At 39.7% G+C, this 24326-nt stretch overlaps 1 protein-coding gene across 12 annotated transcripts in view; it reads left to right on the forward strand.

Moving 5' to 3' along the window:
• The window catches only part of IQSEC1 (IQ motif and Sec7 domain ArfGEF 1), a 359237-nt gene that overhangs the window by 55561 nt on the left and 279350 nt on the right, over window positions 1-24326 (forward strand). For 10 of the 12 annotated variants that reach the window (XM_049826619.1, XM_049826620.1, XM_049826622.1 and 7 more), the window contains exon 2: window positions 21867-21896. The exons of the other annotated variants lie outside the window; for them this stretch is intronic. In XM_049826619.1, the coding sequence (XP_049682576.1) occupies window positions 21867-21896 (30 nt within the window). The remainder of the gene's footprint in view (window positions 1-21866; window positions 21897-24326) is intronic. 12 annotated transcript variants of the gene reach the window in all.

Genomic DNA, 24326 nt, shown 5'->3' on the forward strand with positions numbered 1-24326 from the left:
CTATCTTTCATAAAGGGTACAGAAAATAAGCACTCAAACTATTATATTCATATTCTGTGGAAGTGACAAAAAGTAAACATCATGTTTTTTCATCTGCCTACAGGAATCTACCACATCCTTTCCTTTCTATTTGCTGTAAACACTTGTAACAAGTGTGGAAGCAGGTGAAAAAAAATCATGCTGTAGATTCTTGGAATTGAATTTGACTTGGAATTGCTTTCTAAGTGCTATATGGTAAAACTTTGTAAAGGGTGGGGGGAATTAAAGAATGGAATATATATATTGAAGTCATTGAGACATATTTGAAAATTAAACAGTATCTTTTCATAAGCACCCATTTAAATGTTCTCATCTCTTCATATAAATCTGAACTAGCTTCAGTAAATGTAACCCAGACTCGGTAACCACTTTCTCGAGGCTCTATCAGTCCATTTTAAAAATCCAGTTCTAATAAATGCTTGCTAGTTTCTTCTGCTACTACTCTCAGTGGCTGAACTGGGTAGCTGCATATGCTAGGCTGGTATGCCTGACATGGAGAATGGTGCAGACAATGTTTTTCTGTAACGAGATCGTACTCTAGTATTTGCTCAAGTGAAAGCAGCAAAAAGCAAAAGGACGAGGCTCCCTTAGATGGTTTCTCTCAGATGTGCGAATGGGCCAAATAAAACAACCCCCATGGTATTAATATACGCTTTCAATTGCAGTTATTGGTACTACTAGTTTTCAGTGCCATAGCGGCTGCTTCTGTAGCCTTCCATAGGTGATACAGAACAAGAGAAGGGAAGTCACTTGTTTGCTTGTTTTATTTTTCTTGGCTTTTCAAGTTGCTGTCATCACTTGAGAAATGGGATCAAAATATTATAGTGCTTCAGTGTTAGTGTCATTTTCTGAAGCAGTTAATAGTCACGTTTGTCTAATTTTCCCAGTTTATAGTTACATTCAGTAAAATATGAAACCAACCTTGTTTTAGAATGTTTGGTTGTGAACATACTTACATTATCTGACATTGCCTTCTGCATTACATGTATCCTTTCTCAACAGCTTTTACCACAGAGCTGAGCAATGCTTACGGAGGATTTCACACTTTCCAAAAGTCTGCAGTGATCTGTTGAATAACCACACTATGTGAACAGCATTATGCGGGTATTTTTCTTTCTTTTCTTTAGGTATCACCTTTTGTAAGACACCACTAGTATGTTAAGCAGCAAAGGTTTGCCACGTAGGAAAATGCACTTGACTCTTTGACTTTACCTGTACATACTTTACTTATGTTGGCTGGCTTGAATATCTCACTTGCCATACTGTCCCATATGTTCACTTAATTTTTCAAAATATATTTAGGACAGATCAAGACATACTGCCTGCCTGTATTGCCATTTCAATTCATCTACGAGCAAAAGTAGCTGCATACCTGCTGGTACAGACAACTGATCTAACTGTTCTGATCTCTGCTAGAGTAGTCTTTATATTAACTGTGCCTTACTTGAGAATACTGAGTGCTTTCAGGCTATCAGTTTTCAAGTGACTGTTAAAAAGTGAAGACAAATCTTCCCACTCTGTCTACGGACTATTGACATTTTTATACCATATTACTTCAGGCATAAAATTCTTACTGAAGTCTCCTCTTTGCGTCTTGGTTTCATTATCTAAAACTGTATATGATTAGAGAAATGGAATTTAGCTGTAATGATGTCTAATATATTGCAGTTTAAAGATTCTTTGTGAATCGAGTATTCTCTTAGAACCTGGAATTGAGACTAATTATGTCCAGTAATTGCCTTTTAACCTTCCACTAATTACTAAGAGATAAGGGGAACAGGTTCAACACTTCCACGCAGAAATTTCCAAGCATAATATCTCAGAAAGTAAACAATCCCTAGTAAGTGATACGAGTAGTATGTGGTACCACTTTAAAAATTTGTGGTATTAACTTGTTTTAACTGGACAAGTTAATTGTTGGGTTTCTAATGGTAACATTCTTGCTCTTTGTGCTTCTAATACATCCGTCCTGTTGAAATGAGTGAAAATGAGTGAATGCATGAAAATTATTCTCTACCCTCGACATGACTTAAATCTGCAGTGCTCTGTGTGAAAGGACAGAGACCAGTTAGAGTTGGTCTGAGGATAGAAACAACCAGACTAGCTGAGCTATTGGAGATAGATGAATATAAGCTATGTCTGACAGTGGAAAAAATAATTTGGGTCAAAATTAGTATCCATCATCTAATTAAATGTTGTCAAACCTTAATTACATTTTCTAAATCAAATTCATCATGTTCAAACTCTGCTTGAAGTCTATAACATAAGTGCCCCTCAGCTCTTCCCTGGGCTTTATATGTACAGTAGAATATTAAGTAATGACAGCAAACTTGAGCTTGCTGAAGTAAACTAGAACACTAATGTAAGTAGGAAGACTTTTATCTTGCTGGAGAAAGACCTAAATTTACCATGGTCTCTCACGATCAAGAAGAAAGAAGTCTGAAATACATGTTGTGTTGTCAATAAGACATGGAAAATGAATTAGCCGAGATTGATAGGTGGCATGCATTTTGAGGTATTAAATAAGGCTTTTTATAGGAACTTACCTTCAGAATTAACTTAGGTATTACTGCCAAAGATTTAACTTTCTCACTTACAATTTTAGGGTTGATTAGACATCTTCAGGAGTGGCTTTGAACGATGCGGTGAACACAAGTAGGACAGTGTTTGAGAGCCTCTGCGGTACTGATTTTGCATTCTGAAAACTTGTGTAGTATTGTAAACAAGTAGAGAAATTAGTATTTCTTGCTATAGCGTAGTGGCTGAGCTAAACCTGTCTTATAAAATGAACAATTGGTCTGGTTCACATAATCTAATACAAAGCTCCTGTAGTAGTCAAGCTTTCATAATGAAGCTTACTTAAGAGGACTCCTAAACCTTAATGCTTTACTGATGTTCAGAGCAATAGAGTTCAGAAGATTCTGTTCCTTTATTAATAACTGCTCATTTTGGGGGTTTTCCTGGAGAATTCAAAGAATAAGAAGTTTTGGTGACAACAACATGGAATAAGATGATCTGTAGTTACGTTGCATTAATATCATCTTTGGACAAGCTTAACACTGAATTTGCAAGTGCATTGTTACATTAACTATCCAATTCACCCTGGGGATATTGAAAGCAAAATTGTAGGCTGGATAAAAGTACCATATGGCTAACGGGGAGAAAAAAAATAATCGATGTAGCTTAATAGTCAAATGAGCACAATGCATAGGACATTCAGCCCTGTGAAGTCTGGTGCAAATAGCTGAAACAAAAATAGCCCAGTGACAAATCGTATAGATTGCTTGTTTTTTTCTCAGGCAGGATGACTTGACTGCTGGCTCACAGCTGCAGCCCAGCTCCTTCCACAGAGGAATTGCTGCGCGGTAGAATAAGCATTGCAGTGAAGATATCTCTATCCCTTTTGCCTTCCCAGGGAGCACGTTACGATAAATGCTGAAGGGGTGTTTGCAGGATGGGAAAACTATCTCTGCAGTTCAAGGCACGTTCAGAGAAAATACTGGCTTGTAGACTTGATGCAGCATACGCAGCCAAGTGTATCAAATTCCACAAACTGCTGCTTGAACTAGGGGTTAGGAATACTATTTCCTTATCTTCAGTCTTCTCACCAGAAGTAAACAGTGTTAACAAGATGAAGGATGGTCCTAATAATGTGTAAATCTGTACAGTGTGCACTTTTCTGTACATAAGTAACAAGAACCAGATGTCCTCTAAATCCTATATTATGGCATTTATTATGCTATTAAGTTTAACTGTATTTGGATATTTGTAATTCTTCTGAAGAAACTTACATACTTCTGTTTCAGGCTTAGAAAAAAAAAATCCACCACTAAAGGCATACCTCCTAACTGTCTTCTCATTATAGCTCAAATAATTGTAACAATGAAGATGCAGTAGAAAAGGCTTCAGTTGCCCAAGGAAAGACCAAGCAGTTCTAGTAGAACTGGTACATTTTGTGCTGATGCTGCCATGGGAATCACCGTGTCCTTGCTGCTATCGTCTCTTGCACTAGTTAGATTAAAGTTAATATTGCTGTAGTTGTGTAGGAATTACACCTCTTGATAGTGGTCTAACTTAGATATCTATATAATGAGCAGGACAGACTTGCAATACAGAAAAATACCCGATCTCCTGTGATCTCCCCAGTTCTCTGTTTCTGCAGACAAACTTGCTGCCGTACAAATGCATGGCTGCCTAATCTTTGCTAAAACCTGAAAAGCTGGTGATTATCTAAAGAAGGAATTGTACTGAAAATATTTTAGTTGCATGACACTTGAGTTGATCTGGAATTGTAAAGGTCTCTCTAAACAACCGTTTGTGGAGCAGAAACTTTACGCAGCTTGCAGATGTACAGATGTGTTTTCAAGCAAAATGTGCTCACCCTATTGTATCTCTGCTGTCCTTGGCCTCTGTTCAGCACTGATTGAACACCACATCTGCAGTAACCATAAATAGAGACTAGGCTAGGACTCTGGAATCATTATCCAGAAGAGCTGCCTTTTATGAGGCAAGATTGGTTTGGGAACTCATTTTGCCAGGTAGCAGTGATCCATCTAAATCATTTCATAAACTAAAGTGACTATTCAAATGGGGAGAGTTGATTTATTGTAAAAGAAAAGGAATCTTAAATTTCAATATGCATGTAAAGAAGCCTCTGGAGTACCATCAATGTTTGATCTTTGAGCTTAGCTATTTCCATGAGTGGAATGTTACTGCTTTTGTTATGCCAGAGTACTATAAAAATGGGCTGTTGATGGATGAGCATCTGAAAGGATGCTCTTTCCCCAGTTCTATACCTATTGTATATAAAATTGTGTTGTTTTACAAAGTTGAATATATTAAATTTCTTACACATTTTGAGTGTTAACCCCCTAGAAGGCAAAGCCTGGTTAAGCAGTTAATGTACTGAGTGCCAGACAAATATTATCATATTTTATTTGCTTGTGCCGGTACCAGTCATTGGGCATTATTTAAATTTTTCTAGCAGCTCAAGCACTGCTAAAAGTAAATTCATTTGTTTATAGACTTCTTTTACAACAGCCAAATAAAACCACATTATCATATTTTGAACAGAAGGCACAAAGCCAAATAAGTGCTGTCTTTGAACTTCGCTAAAACTTGGTGTTATATGGCTAAGTCATACACCTGCTGGTTTTCCCCTCCCACCCCCATTTTATTTCCTCTGAAAACTTTTTCATACCGGTGTGCTCTCACCTAAATATGTTAGTTTGTGGAGTAAACGGCAGGTCCTGTTTTGCATTAATGGTGCACATTTACAGAGCAAAAAGAGACTAAAAAGTGGTGGCAAAGGAACTGTTAAAGACAATACTTGGGGCTGGAAGTACAGGGCAGATGCCTTGAATGCATGTCCATAAATCAAAAGAAAGGAAGGAGAGCATGCTGGAATGCAGGCGCGGTCAGGCTTTGTTGCAGTAAACTTTGAAAAGTTAAGTAATGCTCCAGAGGTCACCTGGACTTTCTGGCAGTGGGGGACCAGTGAGAATCTTCACATTATTTCAGCGCAGCAAGCAAGGGCAAAAGGAGGTGAAGAAAGGTAGTGGGGAGGACAAATGATGTCTGTTGTGGTATCTTCAGTTGTGCAATACTAAGGTTTAAATATCCTGGAGCCGCAGAGCTGTGGAACGAATGCTTCTTTTAAGAAGTGAAAATGCTGAGATGAAATGTATTGGCAGTAAAAATAATACTGAGAATGTCACTGCGGGAATAATCTTACTTGCCACATGAACCGGGCTTTCTTATATCTCTGTATAATGAATATATAGAAACGATGCAAAGTTCTTGCACGAGCTAGCAGCCGACTCTGCGTTTACTTCCCAGCCCTGCCCTCTGCTCGCTGTGCCGAAGGAACGGGCGAGAAGGCAAGTCCCGGTCTTGAAGGGAACAAGGGCTTGGGTCCTCTGGGCTGAACTGCTGTGGCTGCAGTGGGGCAGATGGCCCCACATCCATGTGCGTCAACTTGATAAGATAATGCTTAATGAAGTCCTGGTGTCCCCCTGTTCTTTAAAGGACTTTTTTTTTTTGTGGGGGGGGGGGGGGCGGGGACGGACGTGTAAAAGGTCATAAAGTGTTTTTTAGCAGGAAGAACTAACCTCAAAGGTACAGAAACAGAACCAGGAATGTGCTGTTACTATGGGTAAATGGATAGATACATGCTCTGCTTTCACTTGAGAGAGTATGCTGCCAAAAATCAGGGCTGAAACGTATTACTGTGAACAATGACACAAAATGTGATTTAGTTTTGTAATGCTGTGAGGGTTTAAAAACACAAACAACTACAAAAAAAACCCCGAACCCCCAACCACAACAATGCCTGTAAAGACTCATTGGTTGTCCCTAGGTCAGTATGAGCTGTTGGAGAGTGCTTTGATCTAAAGAAAAAAAAAAAAAAAAGTATCAATGTCAAGGGGATATTGAAAATACCAGTGAACTGAGGGAAAACCAGGTAAAGCCCAGTAGCACAGGGAGCTCTCAGGAGTGTTTGGGTAACACTTACGGAGCACAAAGAAGGTATTTGAAGTAATGCTTCTGAAAGCTGAATGGATTACTTGTTAAAACTCTCCCTGAAAGTTGTAATCATACTGAAGCTTGCATTTGGGGAACTGATTCTAAGGAAGGGAAAAAACCAAACCCACAAATAATGCCAAACACCACCTCCTTCCCCCAAGCCAAACAAACAAACCAACCCCCAAAATCTGAAGGCATTTTTCAGAAGATAAGAACTGCGCTATGTTGTTCCATCCAGTGCCAGAATAATTTCAAGAAATTGTAACCTCAAGATTATCTAGGAAGGGCATTTTATATTGGGGATGGCTCAGTCAATAACCACTGCAGGTATTAGGACAGATGGAATCTGACTAAGAGCAAGAAAGCCATTAGCTCTAAGTACAGCCATTATAATTGAAACTGAGGCCTCCAGGCATCTAAAAAGAAGCCAAGAATTCTCTCTATGCGATTTTCTCTTATAGTAGGGCAGTTTTTTTAATTTCTGCTTGCAGAGACTTAGTAGTTATAAATTACAGTGCTTCTAAAGATTTAACTGAGTAGATGAGATCAAACAACTTTAAGACTTCAATGCCATTCTTTATGCCTTCTGTCTAATGATTTATAGTACTAGAATATACACTTGTTTTTGTCCTCATCGTTTTGGGCTTTCTAATTTAGACGTAATTGGAGAAATGGGTTATATCAATGGCAACAAAACTCAGGTTGCAATTTGTATACCCGTGCGGCCACTGAAGTCAGGTTGACTTCATGGGCAGATTAACATGGTTAGTTAGCAAAGAATGATTGGGAATTAAACATCTACCAGAAATGATCTGGAAAGTCAAACAGCTCCTGTCTTGAGTGGTGACATGTCTCTTCCCAGTGAAAGACATGTCAAGTCCACTGGGAGCAAGTTGTGTGTCTCCAAATGTTTCAGGTTTCTTCATGTTTGGCATCATCCCAAATACTGCCAGTGTAGGCCATGAGATTAATTCAGAGGTTAAGTACGTTAAGGCTTTAATACTTCTCTTGCATCTTAGTGTGACATCTAGTTTGTGCTCTAAAAGCACCATTTTATTTTTCTGAAAGGTAACTGCCATTTTAATGACAAGACACTTGGACTTCTAATAATTTGTGTGTGGAATTTAATGTGCAGATGCCTCTTTTGAAATAAGACTTAAGTGTAGTTTACACTGAAAACTTTATCTGTGAAGTACTCTGGTTTAAATTGGGTAGGGAGGTTTCGGATGCTGGATTTTGATTTCCAATTATTGTTGAATCAATGACTGAATGAATCCCTCGGGTGGAAGATTGACACCAGCTATGTCCCCATAAGTTTTACTGTTTGTTCTTTCTCCTTATAGAATAAACACAGTGAGGTCTTGTCTTGTATGAAAGATAAGTGTAAAGATGTAATGGTCTCCAAAGCCTGAGGATTAAAGACATAAATTCCATGTGCAGAAAATTGCTCATTCTTGCTGAAGGCTTCTTGGCTGCTTGCTCTAACCCTAATTGATCCACATGTATATCTAAAATACATTTTGACAACAACCCTCTGCAGACAGATAATTTTATTAAGGAAAATACAAATACTTGATACAAATGAAAGATGAAGCTTGATTTGATAATTTTCAAAATGTTTATGGCTGATGATTCCATGTTTAGAGGCTAAATTGATGGTCAAGTGTTCTGCTGTAGATCTCTTCATATTCTGAAAAGCATTTAGCTGCCATTAGAGGCAAGGACGTCTATAAGGAAGTATTTTAATTAGAGCCATGACTGTTGAAAAAGCCCTACTTGCATCTTGACTGTTATTTTAAATGTAAGATGAAAGGATGCACTCTATAGCGAAACTCCAGTTTTAAAGATATTTTTCTTTCTTTGTAAGGCCTTACCTGTAAATGGAAAGGCAATCAGAAATAATCCTGTCTAGTGGTTTGCCACTTGTGATCACTCTTAATTTAAGCTAGAATAATGCCTTCTGTAGATATATTCAGTACAGAGGAACGCCATATGCTAACACTTCTTAATACTTCATAATTCTGCAGAAAAGTTGTTTTCTGCTTGCTCATAAAGTAAAGGTGGTCACAATATCATTGAACTAACTTAGACATTTCTGATGTGCAGTTATATATTAAAAATATACTATGCAGTTCTTCATTACTTCTGGGGTTAAGTTGCATTCTCACTTCCTCAGCTATTAAAAAAACAAAACAACAAACCAAAACTCACTCAATTAACTGAGCTGTAAAGAAACATCTAAAGGAGTTTTGATTGTGAGGTTACTGGTTCCTGAGCTGTGGTAGGGATAGACAAGTCTGCAGGTCAGAGGTGAAATAGTAAGTGGTTTAAAAAGTTTCAGCTGCAGGGGAAAAAAAGAATTGGCTCATTTGTAAAATGATTAATAAGATAGGGATGACATGTTTTTCAAACAGAATTGAAGCAGATACACCATCTCAATTTTTGTAACATTAGTTGTTTTCTTATAAGCAATTACAAATTACAAACAATTGAAACGGTAAGGGGGGGGGGGGGGGGGGGGCAATAGGAAAACAGGTGAAGTGGTTTTGAGAGGTCATAAGCCCAAGATATTTTAATCGGTTATCTCTTCAGATTGAAGTCTGTATTCTGATGCTGACTTTAAGAGCACCCCCACTTATCAAAGCAAAATATTTACTTCCCTTCCATATGGCTCTTTGGCAATATTCTTACTTAGATCATAAATTGGCTTCACTGCGGATTCTAATTGTTTAATCTCATGAGACAGGTATTGGTGCTGGGCTTCTTGTAAAGCAAGTGGAAACTGCAGAGCCTTTTCTGCACAGTGATGCGTTGTTCTGGAGGCATTAATTTCACGAAACCCTTACTGCTACCTGCTGCGGGGAAGGATAATGAAAACTTTTGTAAACAAAGCTTTTTTTCCTCTGTGTTCTGCTTGGCTGTATTCTATTCCACAGATCATTTTCTGTCCTACTCTGTAGTACGCATAAAGGGATTGCATTCTGAATGAGCCTGTCTGCGAGGAGTGTAACCAGCCAGAAATGGTGGTGCTTTTGTGACATATGTCAGGCTTCTCGGGGGTATGTGAGAGAGGATGCTTTTTAACTTATCCTCCAGCTTAATTGCTTCCCCTTCCAGAGATGGGCAGCAAACACTTTGGACAGAAACGTAAAAATATTTCTCGGTAGCTTTCTGTTAAGAAGTCCGCACACAGCTGTATTGACGTGTTCCCTGAAAAGAAGAAATTGCGTCTCCCTTCCTTTCCCCCAGGTAACACGGACAATAGTGTGCGGAGGATAACAATATTTCTCCAGTTAGCTAAAAGTGCCCTGAGGTAGTTGCATCTGTATGCTGAGTTTTATGGGTGTTTAACTGTTTTTGTGAAATATTCAGGTATGGAAGGCTGTTCCAGGCTATCCAGGTGGTGGTGTGATGTAGCATCTGCCCAGTGTGGGTCTTTATTTGCATGCTGGAGGAAGCATGTTCCTCTGCCTCTCGCTGAGCAGACAGATGGTATCTATAACCTTGATGTAAAGCACATAGCACAGGCTGTGGAGGGGGTTGCTTTTTGTGAAAACACGCGGGCCTTTGTGTCCTGTCCGTTGCTTCAAACTATTTTCAGACATTAAGGGAAGAAGAGAAGCTAGGTTACTAAAAAACCGCGTCCTAGATGAACAAGGTGAGTGGGGAGAGGATATGTTCGGCCCAACCGCTCGCTGGCCTGAAGCTCAGTAGCATGTGCAACAGTGGTGGCTGGGCAATGAAATCAAGCTGATCTTTCTATGAATCTCTCATCAGAGATTACTGAGAGTTTGGAATAGACATTTCTTGGACAGTAGTGGCTGTACACAGTCCAGGAATAGATATAACAAGCTCTTTATGGAGACCATATGCCAGTAGCTGCACTTCCATGGTATTTCATCATAGAACCTAGTAAGTTATCTATGGGGTTTAAGTATTGTCTGCTGCTTGTGGATTGAGGGACATGTCTGCTTGGGTTTAACAGTTTCGCTTTAAAAGACAAAAATGACATCTGCTATTTAAGGAAATGGCTGTTTTCAATGTTCCTGTCCAGGCTCACAATTAGAATTTATTCTCTTAACGTGGTTACTAGAAGCGTCTGTGTGTGCAACACCTTTTGTAAGGACTGAAGAGGTTTTGGTAGTCACTGCCACATGAGCAATGCATTCCAAGAGCCGGAACGGAAGGATGCATCCTAGGATGGAGGTGATCTCCACAAATATGCGCGCATGCAGGCAGACACTTGAAGACTGCGCATAGATCTGTATTAAAAAAAAAAAAGAGGCACCTGCAATATTGTACTCTCACTTACTTAAGATAGCTAAAACCTAAGTTACTTGAATAGGAGTTGGAGGAAATATAGGACAAAAAGAGTGTGATAAGTTACATTCTCTGTGAAATAGTGTGCTTTTTCAGTGAACATTGTTAATTGGCGGTTGTAGGTCTAATATCCAGTCGATTTGGTAAACTTCTCAAATAGGTCCTTTTTAAGCAGTCAGTCATATGTTGTGCTTTAATACAGAATTCTTTCTTGCTATACCTCCTTCCTCCCTAGCGTGGTAGAATTCATTGCACTGATATCAGTGTACTTGGGGAGAATTGCCATAACCTGGTAATTCTCTGTTTACAAGTAAGAACCCTGGGTAGGTTGGTCATAGAGGAACAGTTCCAGCAGCATAACTGGTGATTATCTACTTTGTTGCTATGGTATACAATGGTAAATGGGCACCTGCTGTCTTTTTTTCCTCTTTTAAAATTTCAGAAAGGTGCCTGAAAATGCTTCTTATATAAGTTACATTGAATCTTGCAGCTAGTGATTCATATATTTACCCTTGTATTAACTTGTCTTCATGATGCCATTTCACATGGGAGATGGTGTACTTTCATGCATGATCTACAATGAGATCCATTAGTCTAAGCACCAGCCCAAATTTAGTTCGTATATAGTTCTGATATGAGTTTTAAGTTTTATACTGTTTGGGACTTCAGCTGAAACTCCTTTTGCACTTTTGGTAATGGAAAATCATATCTAAACTCTTCCTTGCTTTTCTGCAGTCAAAATGTATTTATGGTTTTTTCTGAGGGTATGAATACACATCATGTATGAGCAGCGGAATGGTGCCCCGTGAATTAAAGCGTGTGAAGCATTAAGAATAATGAAACAGAAAGCTTTCAATATGTTCACCATAACATGAAACCAGCATTTAAAAGCATGGAACACTATCAAAGAATACTTTTTTCCTGTGTCTTGAAGTGACCAAGAGTCCTGAGGCCTTAGCATGAGGTTGGTACCATTATAACTCCTGTGGTATTTCTTGGGAGGCTGTGCAGCCTGTCATGGGTTTTCTTTAATTCTGTTAATGAAAAGGTGTCTCCTCACTTTGACAGTAGACGCACTGTAATAATATAAGAAACTGATGCACTGGGTGGAAGGGCTGCTCACTTGCTAGAGACAATACAAACAAAGCTGTACATCTAGTCAGAATATAATGAGTAAAATATAAACTGACACTACTTAAAGTGCCAATATAAATGCATGTATAAACTTCTGAGCTACAGTTCCATCAAATAATATGGGGAAGTTAGCTTTTACAGATTCCTCTGTTTTGCTGCTTTTCTGCAACAGAATAAACTGTCCTGCTATAAATACTGGACTGGTATAACTGTAAGCCAGTAAAACTGATACTTAGTAATTAGAGGTACAGTTCTGCATTGTTCACCTATTGCTGCTAGTGCAGAGGAATTCAAGATCGTATCTGATGTGGAATAAGAGGAGAATTCATCTTTACGGGAAACTTTGTTTATTATAATACAGGTAATATGGTGCAAAATGCCGATTTCTGGTACTAGAAATTGGAGAGGGCATTTTGGAAAATTGCGTCTTCCAAGTATTGAGTTTTGGTTAAGAGCAAGAATAGAAGAGTTAAACAACTAATCTGATTTTAATTTATAGTGTTTGCTGCAGAATATGTGAGAAGAACCCTCATTTTTGGTTTTGGTTATAAGCAGTGAAACTTGTATGTTAAAAAATGCTTCAGGATTACACATATCTCTGGAGCACACTCACCTTTTAGGTAAGAGCATCATCTGGTTTAGGGGCAAAGGTTTTTCCTACGACTTTCACTGAGCATAGTCTGTGGTGTGCCTTTTCTGCGGGATTCTGTTATGATGTTTTTCACTAATTGCATTGGAAACACACACACATGCAGTTTTCACTTTTCCAGTGGAAAAACTGGAGATGGACCGAAGCGACTTTGAGTCCTAGTGCAGCATACCAGGGGGTGCGTCCTGCCCCGTAGGCTGAGATCCTGCTATGAAGAAGTGGAGGGAGCCAGACTTCAAACCTCCCAACTACGTGAATGACTTGCATTTTACTGCAGTGCAGTTTTGTTCCATCGCCCATTTTATTTTAATTTAAAAGGATTTATCAGACATGCTTGTTAATGAGGTAGCAGTATTAGTCTGAAGGATTTCAGGCAGCAATTGTAAAGACTATCTAAAATGCTTGAGGGGAAGTGTTACAGCTCTCGGCCCTTCAATAATTGAAAAAAGAGAACTATCTCATAAATGTTGACCCTGTGCTGTCTTTTGAACTGGCTTGGCGGTTTGGGCTGTGGGAGTCTCTTAATTACAGACCCCATCCAAACTGAAAGAGGTGGTAGTTTCCTTGCCAGTCAGGTATGATCCCGGCTGGTTAGTATGCAGTCTCCCTAGAACTTCCAGAGAGCATGAGTGTGGTGGGTTGACGCTGGCTGGATACCAGGTGCCCACCAAAGCCGCTCCATCACCCCCCCTCCTCAGCTGGACACGGGGGAGAGAAATTATAATGAAAGGGTTGTGGCTTGAGATAAGGACGGGGAGAGATCACTCACCCATTACCATCACAGGCAAAGCAGGCTTGACTTGGGGAAAATTAACCTAATTTATTGCCAATCAAATCAGATTAGGATAATGAGGAACAAAACCAAATCTTAAAACACCTTCCCCCTACCCCTCCCTTCTTACTGGGCAGAGCTTCACTTCTGAATTCTCTACGTCCCCCCTCTCCCAGCAGCGCAGGGGAATGGGGTTGGGGTCAGTTCATCACACGTTGCCTCTGCTGCTCCTTCCTCCTCAGAAGGAGGGCTCCTCACTCTTCCCCTGCTCCGGCGTGGGGTCCCTCCCATGGGAGACAGTCCGCCACGAACTTCTGCAATGTGAGTCCTTCCCACAGGCTGCAGTTCTTCATCAACTGCTCCAGCATGGGTCCCTCCCATGGGCTGCAGTCCTTGAGGCACAGACTGCTCCCACGGGGTCACAAGTCCTGCCAGAAAACTTGCTCCGTGGGCTCCTCTCTCCACAGGCCACAGGTCCTGCCAGGAGCCTGCTCCAGCACGGGCTTCCCATGGGGTCACAGCCTCCTTTGGGAACCCACCTGCTCCGATGTGGGGTCCTCCCCAGGCTGCGGGTGGAGATCTGCTCCCCTGTGGACCTCCCTGGGCTGCAGGGGGACAGTCTGCCTCACCATGGTCTTCATCACCACGGGCTGCAGGGGAATCTCTGCTCCGGCACCTGGACCATCTCCTCCCCCTCCTTCACTGACCTTGGGGTCTGCAGGGTTGTTTCTCACATGTTCTCACTCCTCTCTCTGGCTGCAGTTTCTGTTTCACAGGTGCTTTTTTCCCTTCTTAAATCTGTTCTCCCAGAGGCGCTACCACCATCGCTGATGGGCTTGGCCTTGGCCAGCAGCGGATCCCCATCAGACGTGGGGAAAGCTTCTGACAGCTTTTCACAGAAGCCACCCCTGTAGCCCCTCTGCTACCAAAACCTTGCCACGCAAACCCAATACAACGAGCTGTCCGGGAGCTGGCATGGCTGGGGGCTGATAGCCTCTTGTGAACAGGACGTGCATCCAAAATAGACCCTCCTTTCACACAGGCTGTGGGGCAGAGATGAATAAATGCTGATTCCTGTCAGTACAGTTCTGAGTCGCCTTTGAATTGGTGACTTTGGCTGCTGCTTTGGCATGACCAGTTTGGGTTTGTGAGCTTGGAAGTTGGAGTGTACAAGAACTGCTGGGTTATCTTGATGTAGCTCCCTTTTTGGAAGAGGTACAACTCTCCCCTTGCCCTGCCTGTAAGCGCTCTGTGTGCTTTAAGCAGTTACTGTAATAGCCAGAGACTTCTGAAATTAGGGATGCTGCAGACTAGGAATCTACTGCTGTTGAGATAGTGTTGTATTTCTAACTGTATGCAATAAAAACATCACAAGGATTATTGGGCCCATCATTTCAGTGATATTGAAGCAGCTGTGATATTAGTTAGGTGCTGTGCCTTTGCAGTACCAGATTTTGCTGTCTTTTCTCACATATGTCCATGGGCTAGTGTTGATGTGTATTTCAGCAGCAGGCAGGAGAGGTTTAAGCTGATTGCTCCATAGTTTCCTTCCGAGGAAACTGCTGGATCAAAGCAAAACTGGGATGATGCACGTACAGAGGGAGAAACTAAGGTGAGCAGTTCCTAGCCTCAGGCTGAACTACACCTTCTCTGGGACGAAGCCTTTGAGCCAAGTGCTGGCTTTTTCCTGATCAGATGAGACCAGTGTGAGAAAGTAGTGGAGAGGAAAGACTTCACCAGAAGCCACTGGAGTCCTGCTGGTGTGTTCAGTGGTCTCTGAGCATTGCTACCCACAATGGTATTGTGGTTCTACTCTTGGTGCTGGTTTTTGGGTGGTGCTAATGACTGCTGCCCATCTCCTGTTCAATTCCTGTAGGCTTCAGGGTGGAAGAGATGGATGTGGAGATGCTAGAACAACTTCAGTCATCTTGTATTAAGAAATTCCCCTGGCAATATGTCCAGTCATTATTTGGGAGGTGAAGAAATGATGGCAAAGATGTGGTGCCAAGTTTGAAGGCTGTTTGTTATATGCCAGTCCTTCAGTTTGCTGAATATTGGTAGGTCAAATGCTTTATGCTCACTAAAATAAAACACGTCTTTCTAGTCTATTAGGTAAATACTTGTTCTGATTTGTGACATTGGAACACTTCTAGCAGTTTAAGTTAAAAAAAAAAAAAATCACATCAATGATATGTGGGTCTCTTTCTGTTATCATTCTTCTTTTCGAGGAAAAACTTCTGTATGCTTTTTCCTGTTTTCAATATGCAGATGACTTGATTTAATAAGCATACCTCTGAAGAGTAAAGTAGTGAGAAAACCTTGACTGGCATTGCGATAGGGAAGCTCAGTTTATGCTGCTTTTTCTTTTGACATCTTTGAACTTACCTTTATTCTGACTGCACACATCTTTCCAAAGATTGCTTATTACTAGCAGCATTTTATCTGTTCCTAACCCTAACGTGCATCATGTGTGACTTTTCAGATGTAACCTTCTGAAAGAAACTTTTTGTTCTGTAGAAAGTTATTAGAGATCCTGTCCAGTAGGGTGCTGAATCAAGTTATATTCAAGGTAGCTGTTAGACTTTCTCATATTCTTTGGAAAAGAACAAAATGACTATTAGGATATTACTGTTCTCAAATAATCCATGAAAATAGTGGTTTTCCTACTGTGCAAGATAGTTTTTTGTGGTTTTTTTTATCTCAGCATTAAATCAAAATACAGTGCAGTAATCCTACTTCTGTAACTGATTTATTCTTTCTTTTACTACTGTGATGGGCAGGCCCAAGAGCATGGTTTTGCAGCGAATGCTCATTCTTTCATTCTGTTATGCATAATAACAGAATCCTGCTGAAAGGGCTATAATTAGTGGTGAAATGAATAATTTTTCTCATCCTGAAACTTACCTTGTTAAAATGCTACTGACTGGACAGGTCTTACTTAATATTTTGTCACTTCTTTTAAGAGTCTTCAGCTCAGTAGAATTTTTCTGACCCTGTCTAATATACAAAGTCTTGCAAACTAACCCATTTTTTTGGAAAGGAAAACTTCCATCCCATATGCCGGTGTTACTGGACACATTTTTTTGTACATTGCTGGCAGTGCACTGATGCTGATCTAGACCTACTTAGCAGGAGGGCAAGGGCACGACAACAAGCGTGCTTGCCTTTGAGCTCGTTGAGGTTTTAGATACTTGATATGACTGTATGTGCAGCAAGCAAGGCTACTCTTTTCAGACTCCTGGAATAAGAGCATTTCTTTACTTAACAGGGTATTGCACATCATGGCACAACAGGGGCCATGTCATTCAGACACAATAGCGTAAACTAAAAATCCTAGGTAGCTCTAATAGCCTTTAGATGGGGCTGGAAGTTTCCTGGCAACTTCTATCTTGTTTTGAATTGCTCCTCAGAACATATATATAGAAACTTTATACTGAAACACGCTGATGCCTATTTGTGATATAAATAGTATTGTTTATATAGCCATTAATGAATTCTCCCCGAAGCTTTTTTCCTTGAAGGTAAACCATTCCTCTGCATTACAAATGCTGAAAGACTTCATATACTACAAAAGAACAACTTGTAACAGGTATAGTTTTCTTTCTTGAGGCAAGTTCTGTGCTCGAAGCAAGGCTTGATCAAACGCATTGATTCTATTATTGCTCTGTAAAGATTTGGTTCAGTCTTTCCTTTTGTAAAAAAATGAAATTAGATTGCTCTTTAATATATGGTTACTGTATACTCATACCTGTAGTAGGTCTCCTAAAATAAAATTAGTTCTTCTGACTTGCAAGAAGATGTATTTCAGATGGAGTATGATTACTTAGTGTGGAAGCTTGACACGCTGTTATAAACCTTGGCTTTTACCCAGTTCTCTGTATGCTGATGGGAGTGACATCTCTAAATAGGTGAGGAGATATGATTTGGCTTATTACCATGTGGGTGAGTGTGGGGCTGTGAAACTACATTAAAGTCCTGTCCGCTTGTGGGGTTTTACAGTAAGATTTCAGTTCTGCTTTTGGCTGGTTTTCTACCCTGCCATGTAAAGGAAAATTCTGCATCCTGAACGTGAATGTTGAACAAATAGTTTTAAAACTGCTGTTCCTAGTTTCTGTATAATCTGTTTTTATAGAACATTGCTGTAACTCTACTCATTGCTTAAATAAAGTATCTGCTAAGGCTGAAATTGTTGCAGGGGTAGTTGTGTACATCAGTCTATGTAATATGCCTTAATGGTTATGAACAAGATTTTATTTTGAAATGATTACTTCTATGAGTCAGATGGAAAGCTGGTCCTGAAGCTGCTTTTGGAAGCAGCATTACATTGTGCTGTTTCACTTTTAAGTGTAAACAACAAATCAGATGGCATAAGACTTTCAGCTGGTTTATTAATACTTTAAGGGGGGGATAATGGAGAGAATAGAAGATTTCCTTGCAGGGGTGAGCCAGAGACCTGCCACTGAATGAAGCTTGCTTCTGAAGCTGTGCTGCTTCTGGGATTTAAGACCCTACTGTCAGCTAAATGAACAAGAGACTTGCTGATTGCCAATGGGAACCTCTCGCATTCCCAATTTGAGTGGCTTTTCTGTCTTGTGCTATTCTCAAAGATTTCTTCAAAATTATGATATTCCTGTAAATGGCTTTCAATTTTTATGAGCTGACAACCTCCCACCAAGAATGTTTTGTTGAAAAATTGCCAGCCAACTCAGCAACTGGAAGCCAAGATAACTCTGTCATTTTCCTGCTTGCTGTATTTATAGGATAGTGGTGACTGTCTCTTGGGTATGCAAAGCAAAAGATAGTAAGTCATTTTGGTAACATGAAAGGACATGTCTTCTGAAATTTCATTAGCAGATGTGGACTGACAGATGGAGGGTGATGGCAGTACTTCCTTTAAACCTAAAGAAAAATAATTCAGGATTTTAATAGTCACTTTGGTTTGTGGTCTTCTGTAAGTCTTAAGTACTGGGGGTTTTGTTTTTCTTTGCACTTAGTTTTTGGTTCAAGGTTTGTTATGATGATACCTGTTCCTCCTGGCCTCTGCTTGCAGTGGAATTACAGTAAATACTGCTAATAGCAAAGTCATTTCTGCTTCTACTGACTCTAACAATCTTAGAGACGATATATTTTGCCATATTTCCTACTGAGAATAAAGTTCCTGGGGTCAGGAAGAAGACAAACTTGCACTTCAATGGGGTGTGAGGGTTAATCTTTAGTTCTACTCAGAATGAAATATTGGAAACCAGCCAGAGATTAGAGGAGAAATCTTGGAGAAAGTTGTGTGACACTTACCCCTTCACTGTTATAACTTAGATATATAATAGAATATATTCTGTTTAAAGTACTGTAGCATAGAAGATATTGTAGATATCATAGCCTTTTCCTCCTTTAAGGTTTACCTTAAAAGAAATAATGCAATATATTGCCAGAAATTTTTACCTTTCTCCTTTTTTCAGCAGTGATGGTATCATTACTTTTGTCTGGGTCAAAAGGAAAAAAATAATCTAGAGCCCAGTACATGCTTACAGCATAAGCAATAACATTAAATATTGATCTAAAATACTGGCTTTTAAAGAATGCTTAAAGAAAATCTAATGCTTTATTTCATACTACAAGTAGCTGGTTTTTTCAGCAGTGTGTTCATTCAGCCCTGCAAATCAATTACTCATTCCCTGAGTAAAATTGACCATCTCTGAGTAACTCTTTGGAATTTACTGGGCTAAATCTTAGCCTTGAAAATGCAAATTTAGCAGCTTTTTTTACCTTCAGGGATTCTAAAAATAAAGAAGGGATAGTGGCCCATCTTCCCTCGTGGCTAGCTGTGCTGAGTTGGAAGACGATCAGCTTGGGAGAGCGGTTGGTTCCAGCCTTGGTGCAGGGAGCATAACCCTGCAAAAGAGCACCTTGCAGAGGGCCAGCCTTTACCTTGCAACTTTTCCTTGCCTTACTTAAAATAATTCCTGAGTTTCAGTGAGCGGAATAGTGAGTTGATGGTCATAGGTGGTCTAGGATGGCTGGCTGCTGCTTCTAGTGACCCCAGAAAGCTTTGAGCGCTCAAAGACTTTTTCCCTGTTTAGATGGTCCGGGTGGTCTTGTTATTCTAGTCAAGAAGAAAGGCAGAAAGTTAAGGGGTTAAACATCCAGTTGTCTCGGCTATATTTGAAAACTTGATAGTACAAGCAATTACATATAACATCTTTTTCAATTGTAAGGTGTATGTTCTGCAAGATACAATTTGCTGAAAACTGTGTGGGAAGGTGTCAGTTAAACACTTTCTTCATTAATTTTTTCATTACTCATGGGGATGCCTGAGTTCATTTCTCTTGCTTCCCTTGCATTCAGGTAACCTCCGGGGATAAGGTTATCATGTAGAAAAAACTGCTTTAAAGTTGCCTTTTGTCTATGAGAATACATATACTCTAGAAACCTGACAACTTAAAGTGGCCCGACAGGCTTTAAAAAATGAGAAGGGAAGCAAAAGAGACTCATGAGTTAATACTGTGTGAGCTTTGAATTCATGAAGCTGCAACCTGATGCTAGAATTTAGCCTTGTGCCAATCCTTTCCTCACCTCTGTTCTTGTATGTGTTAAAAGGGATGTATGAGGAGGGGGGATGTCAGACTGCTTGTCTTATTAGAGCAGGGTGCCAGGATGGAAATGCAGACCACTTCTGAAGTCTTGTGCATGTTTAGATGTTAAAATATTTTGAAGAAAATCAAGTAACCCAGCTGGGTGTTCCAGATCGAGAGATTGTGGACTACAGCTACTTACTGCATTCTTCCCTCCTGGCAGAAGTTGATTCACTTTGCTCTGGGCAACAGAATTTTTCCACTGTGCTAATTCCGCTTCTGGTTTAAACTATTCTGTGATGTTAGCTGTCAGGGACATCAACTGATATTCCTACGTGTAGATATACACGGCCACCTTTCTGTAACCTACACTCAGTCCACTGAATTACAGCACTCTTCCCACTGCCGGAGTATCTCATGGGGCAAGAGGCCAAGTTCGTTTTTCCTTCTTTCCTTTCAGCTTGTGCTTTTAAAATCATCTAGACTTCTTTGAGCTTGAAGAAAATGATGTTAGAACATGTAGTGAAGGGGGGAGAAGAAAAACATCAATTTTTGGTACCTATTTCTACAATAGATTCTGAAAATTACATTTTAGTACTGTTTGCTTTTTAGCATTAGACTTACAAAACTTTTAGTAGCCATAACTTTCTACTGTCTCTAGCATAATATGCAAGTTGTCACTGGAGGTGGATGGAAGTCATTGTAATAAGAAATCGGTCTTTTTTTTTTTTTTTTTCCTTTCTTTCTTTACCCACTCAGACTAGGGAAGAGTCTTTAGTTACTAAAGAAATACCCTTGTCTTTGATTTTGAGGAGGCAACTTTGGTGCTACCTTATTGTCACTTAAGTGCTAGAGTTTGCAAGTTCATACTGATCACCTTTTTATTTGGATCCCTGGTAAGATTATGACATGGAGAGAGTGTTTTGAGGCTTCGTTTTGCTCTGGAACCTCCTGCTTTGCTTTGTATGTTTGATTCCTGGTTTTGCAGAGCCAGCTGAGGTATTTAAGGCTTCTGCAGCACTGAGACTGGATTGGTTTAGAGTGAGGAAGGAAAAGAATTGGGAAAATGGTTGTATATTTTCTTTTGGAGTTTGTGTTTGTTCATGAAATGCTGGGAGTATTATGTTTCTGTTTCTCTTCGGAGGAGGAAACCTTGTCAATATGAATGACACTAAATTTTCCTACGTAAAAGATATTGAGGGGAGGGGGGAGAGGCTTTGTTCCAGTTTTGATTGATAAAATCATCTCAACTTGAGAAAAATATGCCCTCTAAGAGCTTCTGTAACTTGCTGTATCTTATCCCTCATTTTTGCATGTTTATGAAATTCAGACAAGTGTGGGTTTTTAAACTATTTTAGATTGTTTTATTTGCAAACCGTAGCCCCTTCTGAGTAGTGCCTAATAAGCCTGGGGATTAGATTCCTAAACGTATTTGCCTATGACCTTTTCGGTTAGAATGAAGAAAGGCTAAAAAAAAAAAAAAGTACAAGCTAGTCTGCTTCTAGAATAATGTCAGAGGCTGGTGCTTTTCACTTGCAAATATGGAACATAAATCTTTGCTAGTGCATGTTTACAGAAGGTCTTTATTGAGGGTTCTGAACGTGTCAGCATATATTTTAATATTGCAGTTATTGACTTCAACTGTTAACTGGTTTTTAACTTCTAATAGATTTATTCTAAACCTAAGTAGACTGGTTTCTTTTTTTAGTGTCTTGTTAGTAGGGAAAGTACAACAAGCCTTAGAAAAACTAACTGAAATACAAAGGGAGGGAATGCATGAGAGTCTACCATTTTTAGACATCTGGCTTATAAATGCTGCAAGTAATTATGCCCTAAGTATTTGTGTATTACTTTACAGGTCTGAAGGTGAAAGTTCAAGAAGCATCAGGTATGTGTACATTGTATTCTTTCTGTCTTGATGTCTTTGATCTAAGAAAATACTTTATTTAAAAAGTATAACTTTATTTAAAAAGTATTAAAGAGAATGAGATTTTTTAAAAATGCGGGTTTTATTGGTTCTACTTGGCATGCCATTTGTATTTTGAATACAGGATCTTCTACCCTGGGTAAGTTCAGTAAGAGATAACATGACATTTCCTGAACACTTCTATCCCCAGTATGGTTTAAGACTCGTATATTAGTATTGATAATTGCAAAAGGTTATTTATAATTATTTTCCAGTGCTTTCAGTCAAAATGCATGCTCAATAGTCATTTGTATGGCAAAGCTGTGTGTGAGCCAGCTGCCTGCCATTTTCTGGAGGCAGCGTCTGTGTTGGGGAGAAGTCTGTGTACTTGTTCAGGCTTTCTTAGTAGTCTCCTTTTCTTTACTTGTGACAGCAAGAACCTTCATCGACTCATTATTACAATACTCATTACGCGCTTGGAAGATTCATGTAATTTAGGGAATTTGTAATTATCAGATACTTTACTTTTAACTTATTCATTTAGTATTTTATACTTGTTACCTCAAGAGTATTTTTTTTTAAACTACCTCTTCGAAAATGTGGCTGAGTCAAACTTGTAGAGCTTGTAAAAGTGCTCTAAACAGGACTGAAACGTTAAAATTACACACATGAATCTGAATGTGTTCCACATTCATTAGACCATTATAATTAAGCGGATGCCTTGATTCTCAAGGAGTGTGACCGTTGATCAATGATAACAAGGTCCGAATTATTGGCTGTGGGTTCGCCATAATACCCTGCAGCTTGTTTTGGGGATTGTCACCACTTTGCTTCTAAAGACATTGTATTTTATTTCTCATTAAAAAAAAAAAAAAAAAAAAAAAAAAGGTTAGGGCCTTCACTTGCAGAATTAAAAATCCAGTTCTTACCCATAGGTGTGCAGACTATCCACAAAAACATGTGAACTGCAGAAGAATAATTGATCTGATATCAGAAAACCGGAAGTCTGGAGGAAGTGATCAAAGATCCTCTGAAATGCTTTTTTTTCTTACAATAGAAATCAAAATTAATATGGTATTGACCTGAGTTCAAGGCTGTGCATGGGAAGGTGGTAGCATATTTTAATATACGGCAACTGAACTGGACAAAATACAAGCTGCTCTAGTTAAGACTGTAGTAAGATGCATGTGCTTTTTATTCCTTGGTTGGTATTTTCTAACTCCCGGCAGGGTTGCCAATATGCTGGCAAGCTGTGGAAGGACTAATCCTGATCAGCTATTGCAAACGAAAAATAAGTCCACTGACATGTGAATTTACAGAACTATAACTGAGGTCACATTTCAACCTACAATAGTCATTTGTGTTTTGACCTGCCGAGTCTCCTGTATGATTTGGTTGCTCGGGGAGGGGTGGTGGTGGAGGGTGGGGGTGTGCGGTATCACTGCTGCTGATTAAGAGTAGAGTTCATCTATTAGAGACCATATTTGGAGGTATTTGAGTGGTGTATAGGCACAGCTGAAAGCCAGTAACTGGTTTGGGTGCTACCTAAAGACTAAACATTAATAAAACTCTAGCCCTTGCTTCTAGCATGCATCTTAATGAACTAGGATTAGTTCATTGCAGGGGATGGGGATTATTTGACTGATAGGCTGAGGGGCTGGGCTGCAAGACTGATGGAATCATGTTAGTATGTCTTGCCAGATAAATTCCACACCTTACAAGAAAGGTCTGCTCAGATGTGGGCTACCTATAGAGACTGGCCATACTGCATGGGGCATATTTCTCCTGTATACAGGCTTTGGGGTTGTGATGGTGAAAATCAACACCATGTGTTCTCTATAGAAACCTGCAGGCAATCAGCATGAGTCTTGGAATGCTGATATAATCTTTTGTTTTGAGGCTGTTCAGTGAATTAATTCTGTTATTTGGCATGAACGTGAGTTATTCCAAGACAGTTCCAGACTTCTATGACAGCCTAAAATTAGGCTAACAGATGAATGCAGGAGCAGGCAACTCAAGCAGAAGGCAGAGCTGTACTCCTGAAACATTCTTTCAGTCCAACTCTTCCATCCTCCCTCTTAAACTGTGTTTCTTCAGAGCAGAGGTGAAATGTCACTGAGGATATGCTTTTATGTTTCTGCCTCCATGAAATCCTGGTCAGCTTTTGTCCTGCCTTGGGCAAAATCTCACTTAGCTCTTTATCTACGTCTAGGAGGCTTCTTTACATTGTGGTTAATTTGATTCACACTGTTTTCCTTTATTTCGGGCAAATGAAGATGAAATGTAATAATCTCAAATGAAATAATAAGGTCAGTCTAGGGGATAGTGCTTAAACTTTGAAGAGAAGAAATCATCATTCCTTTTCACAGAAATATCAGCAAAATACCAGCAAATCAGTATGCTGACCATACT

The sequence above is a fragment of the Accipiter gentilis genome, chromosome 23, assembly GCF_929443795.1.
Source record: "Accipiter gentilis chromosome 23, bAccGen1.1, whole genome shotgun sequence".
Taxonomy (NCBI): domain Eukaryota; kingdom Metazoa; phylum Chordata; class Aves; order Accipitriformes; family Accipitridae; genus Astur; species Astur gentilis.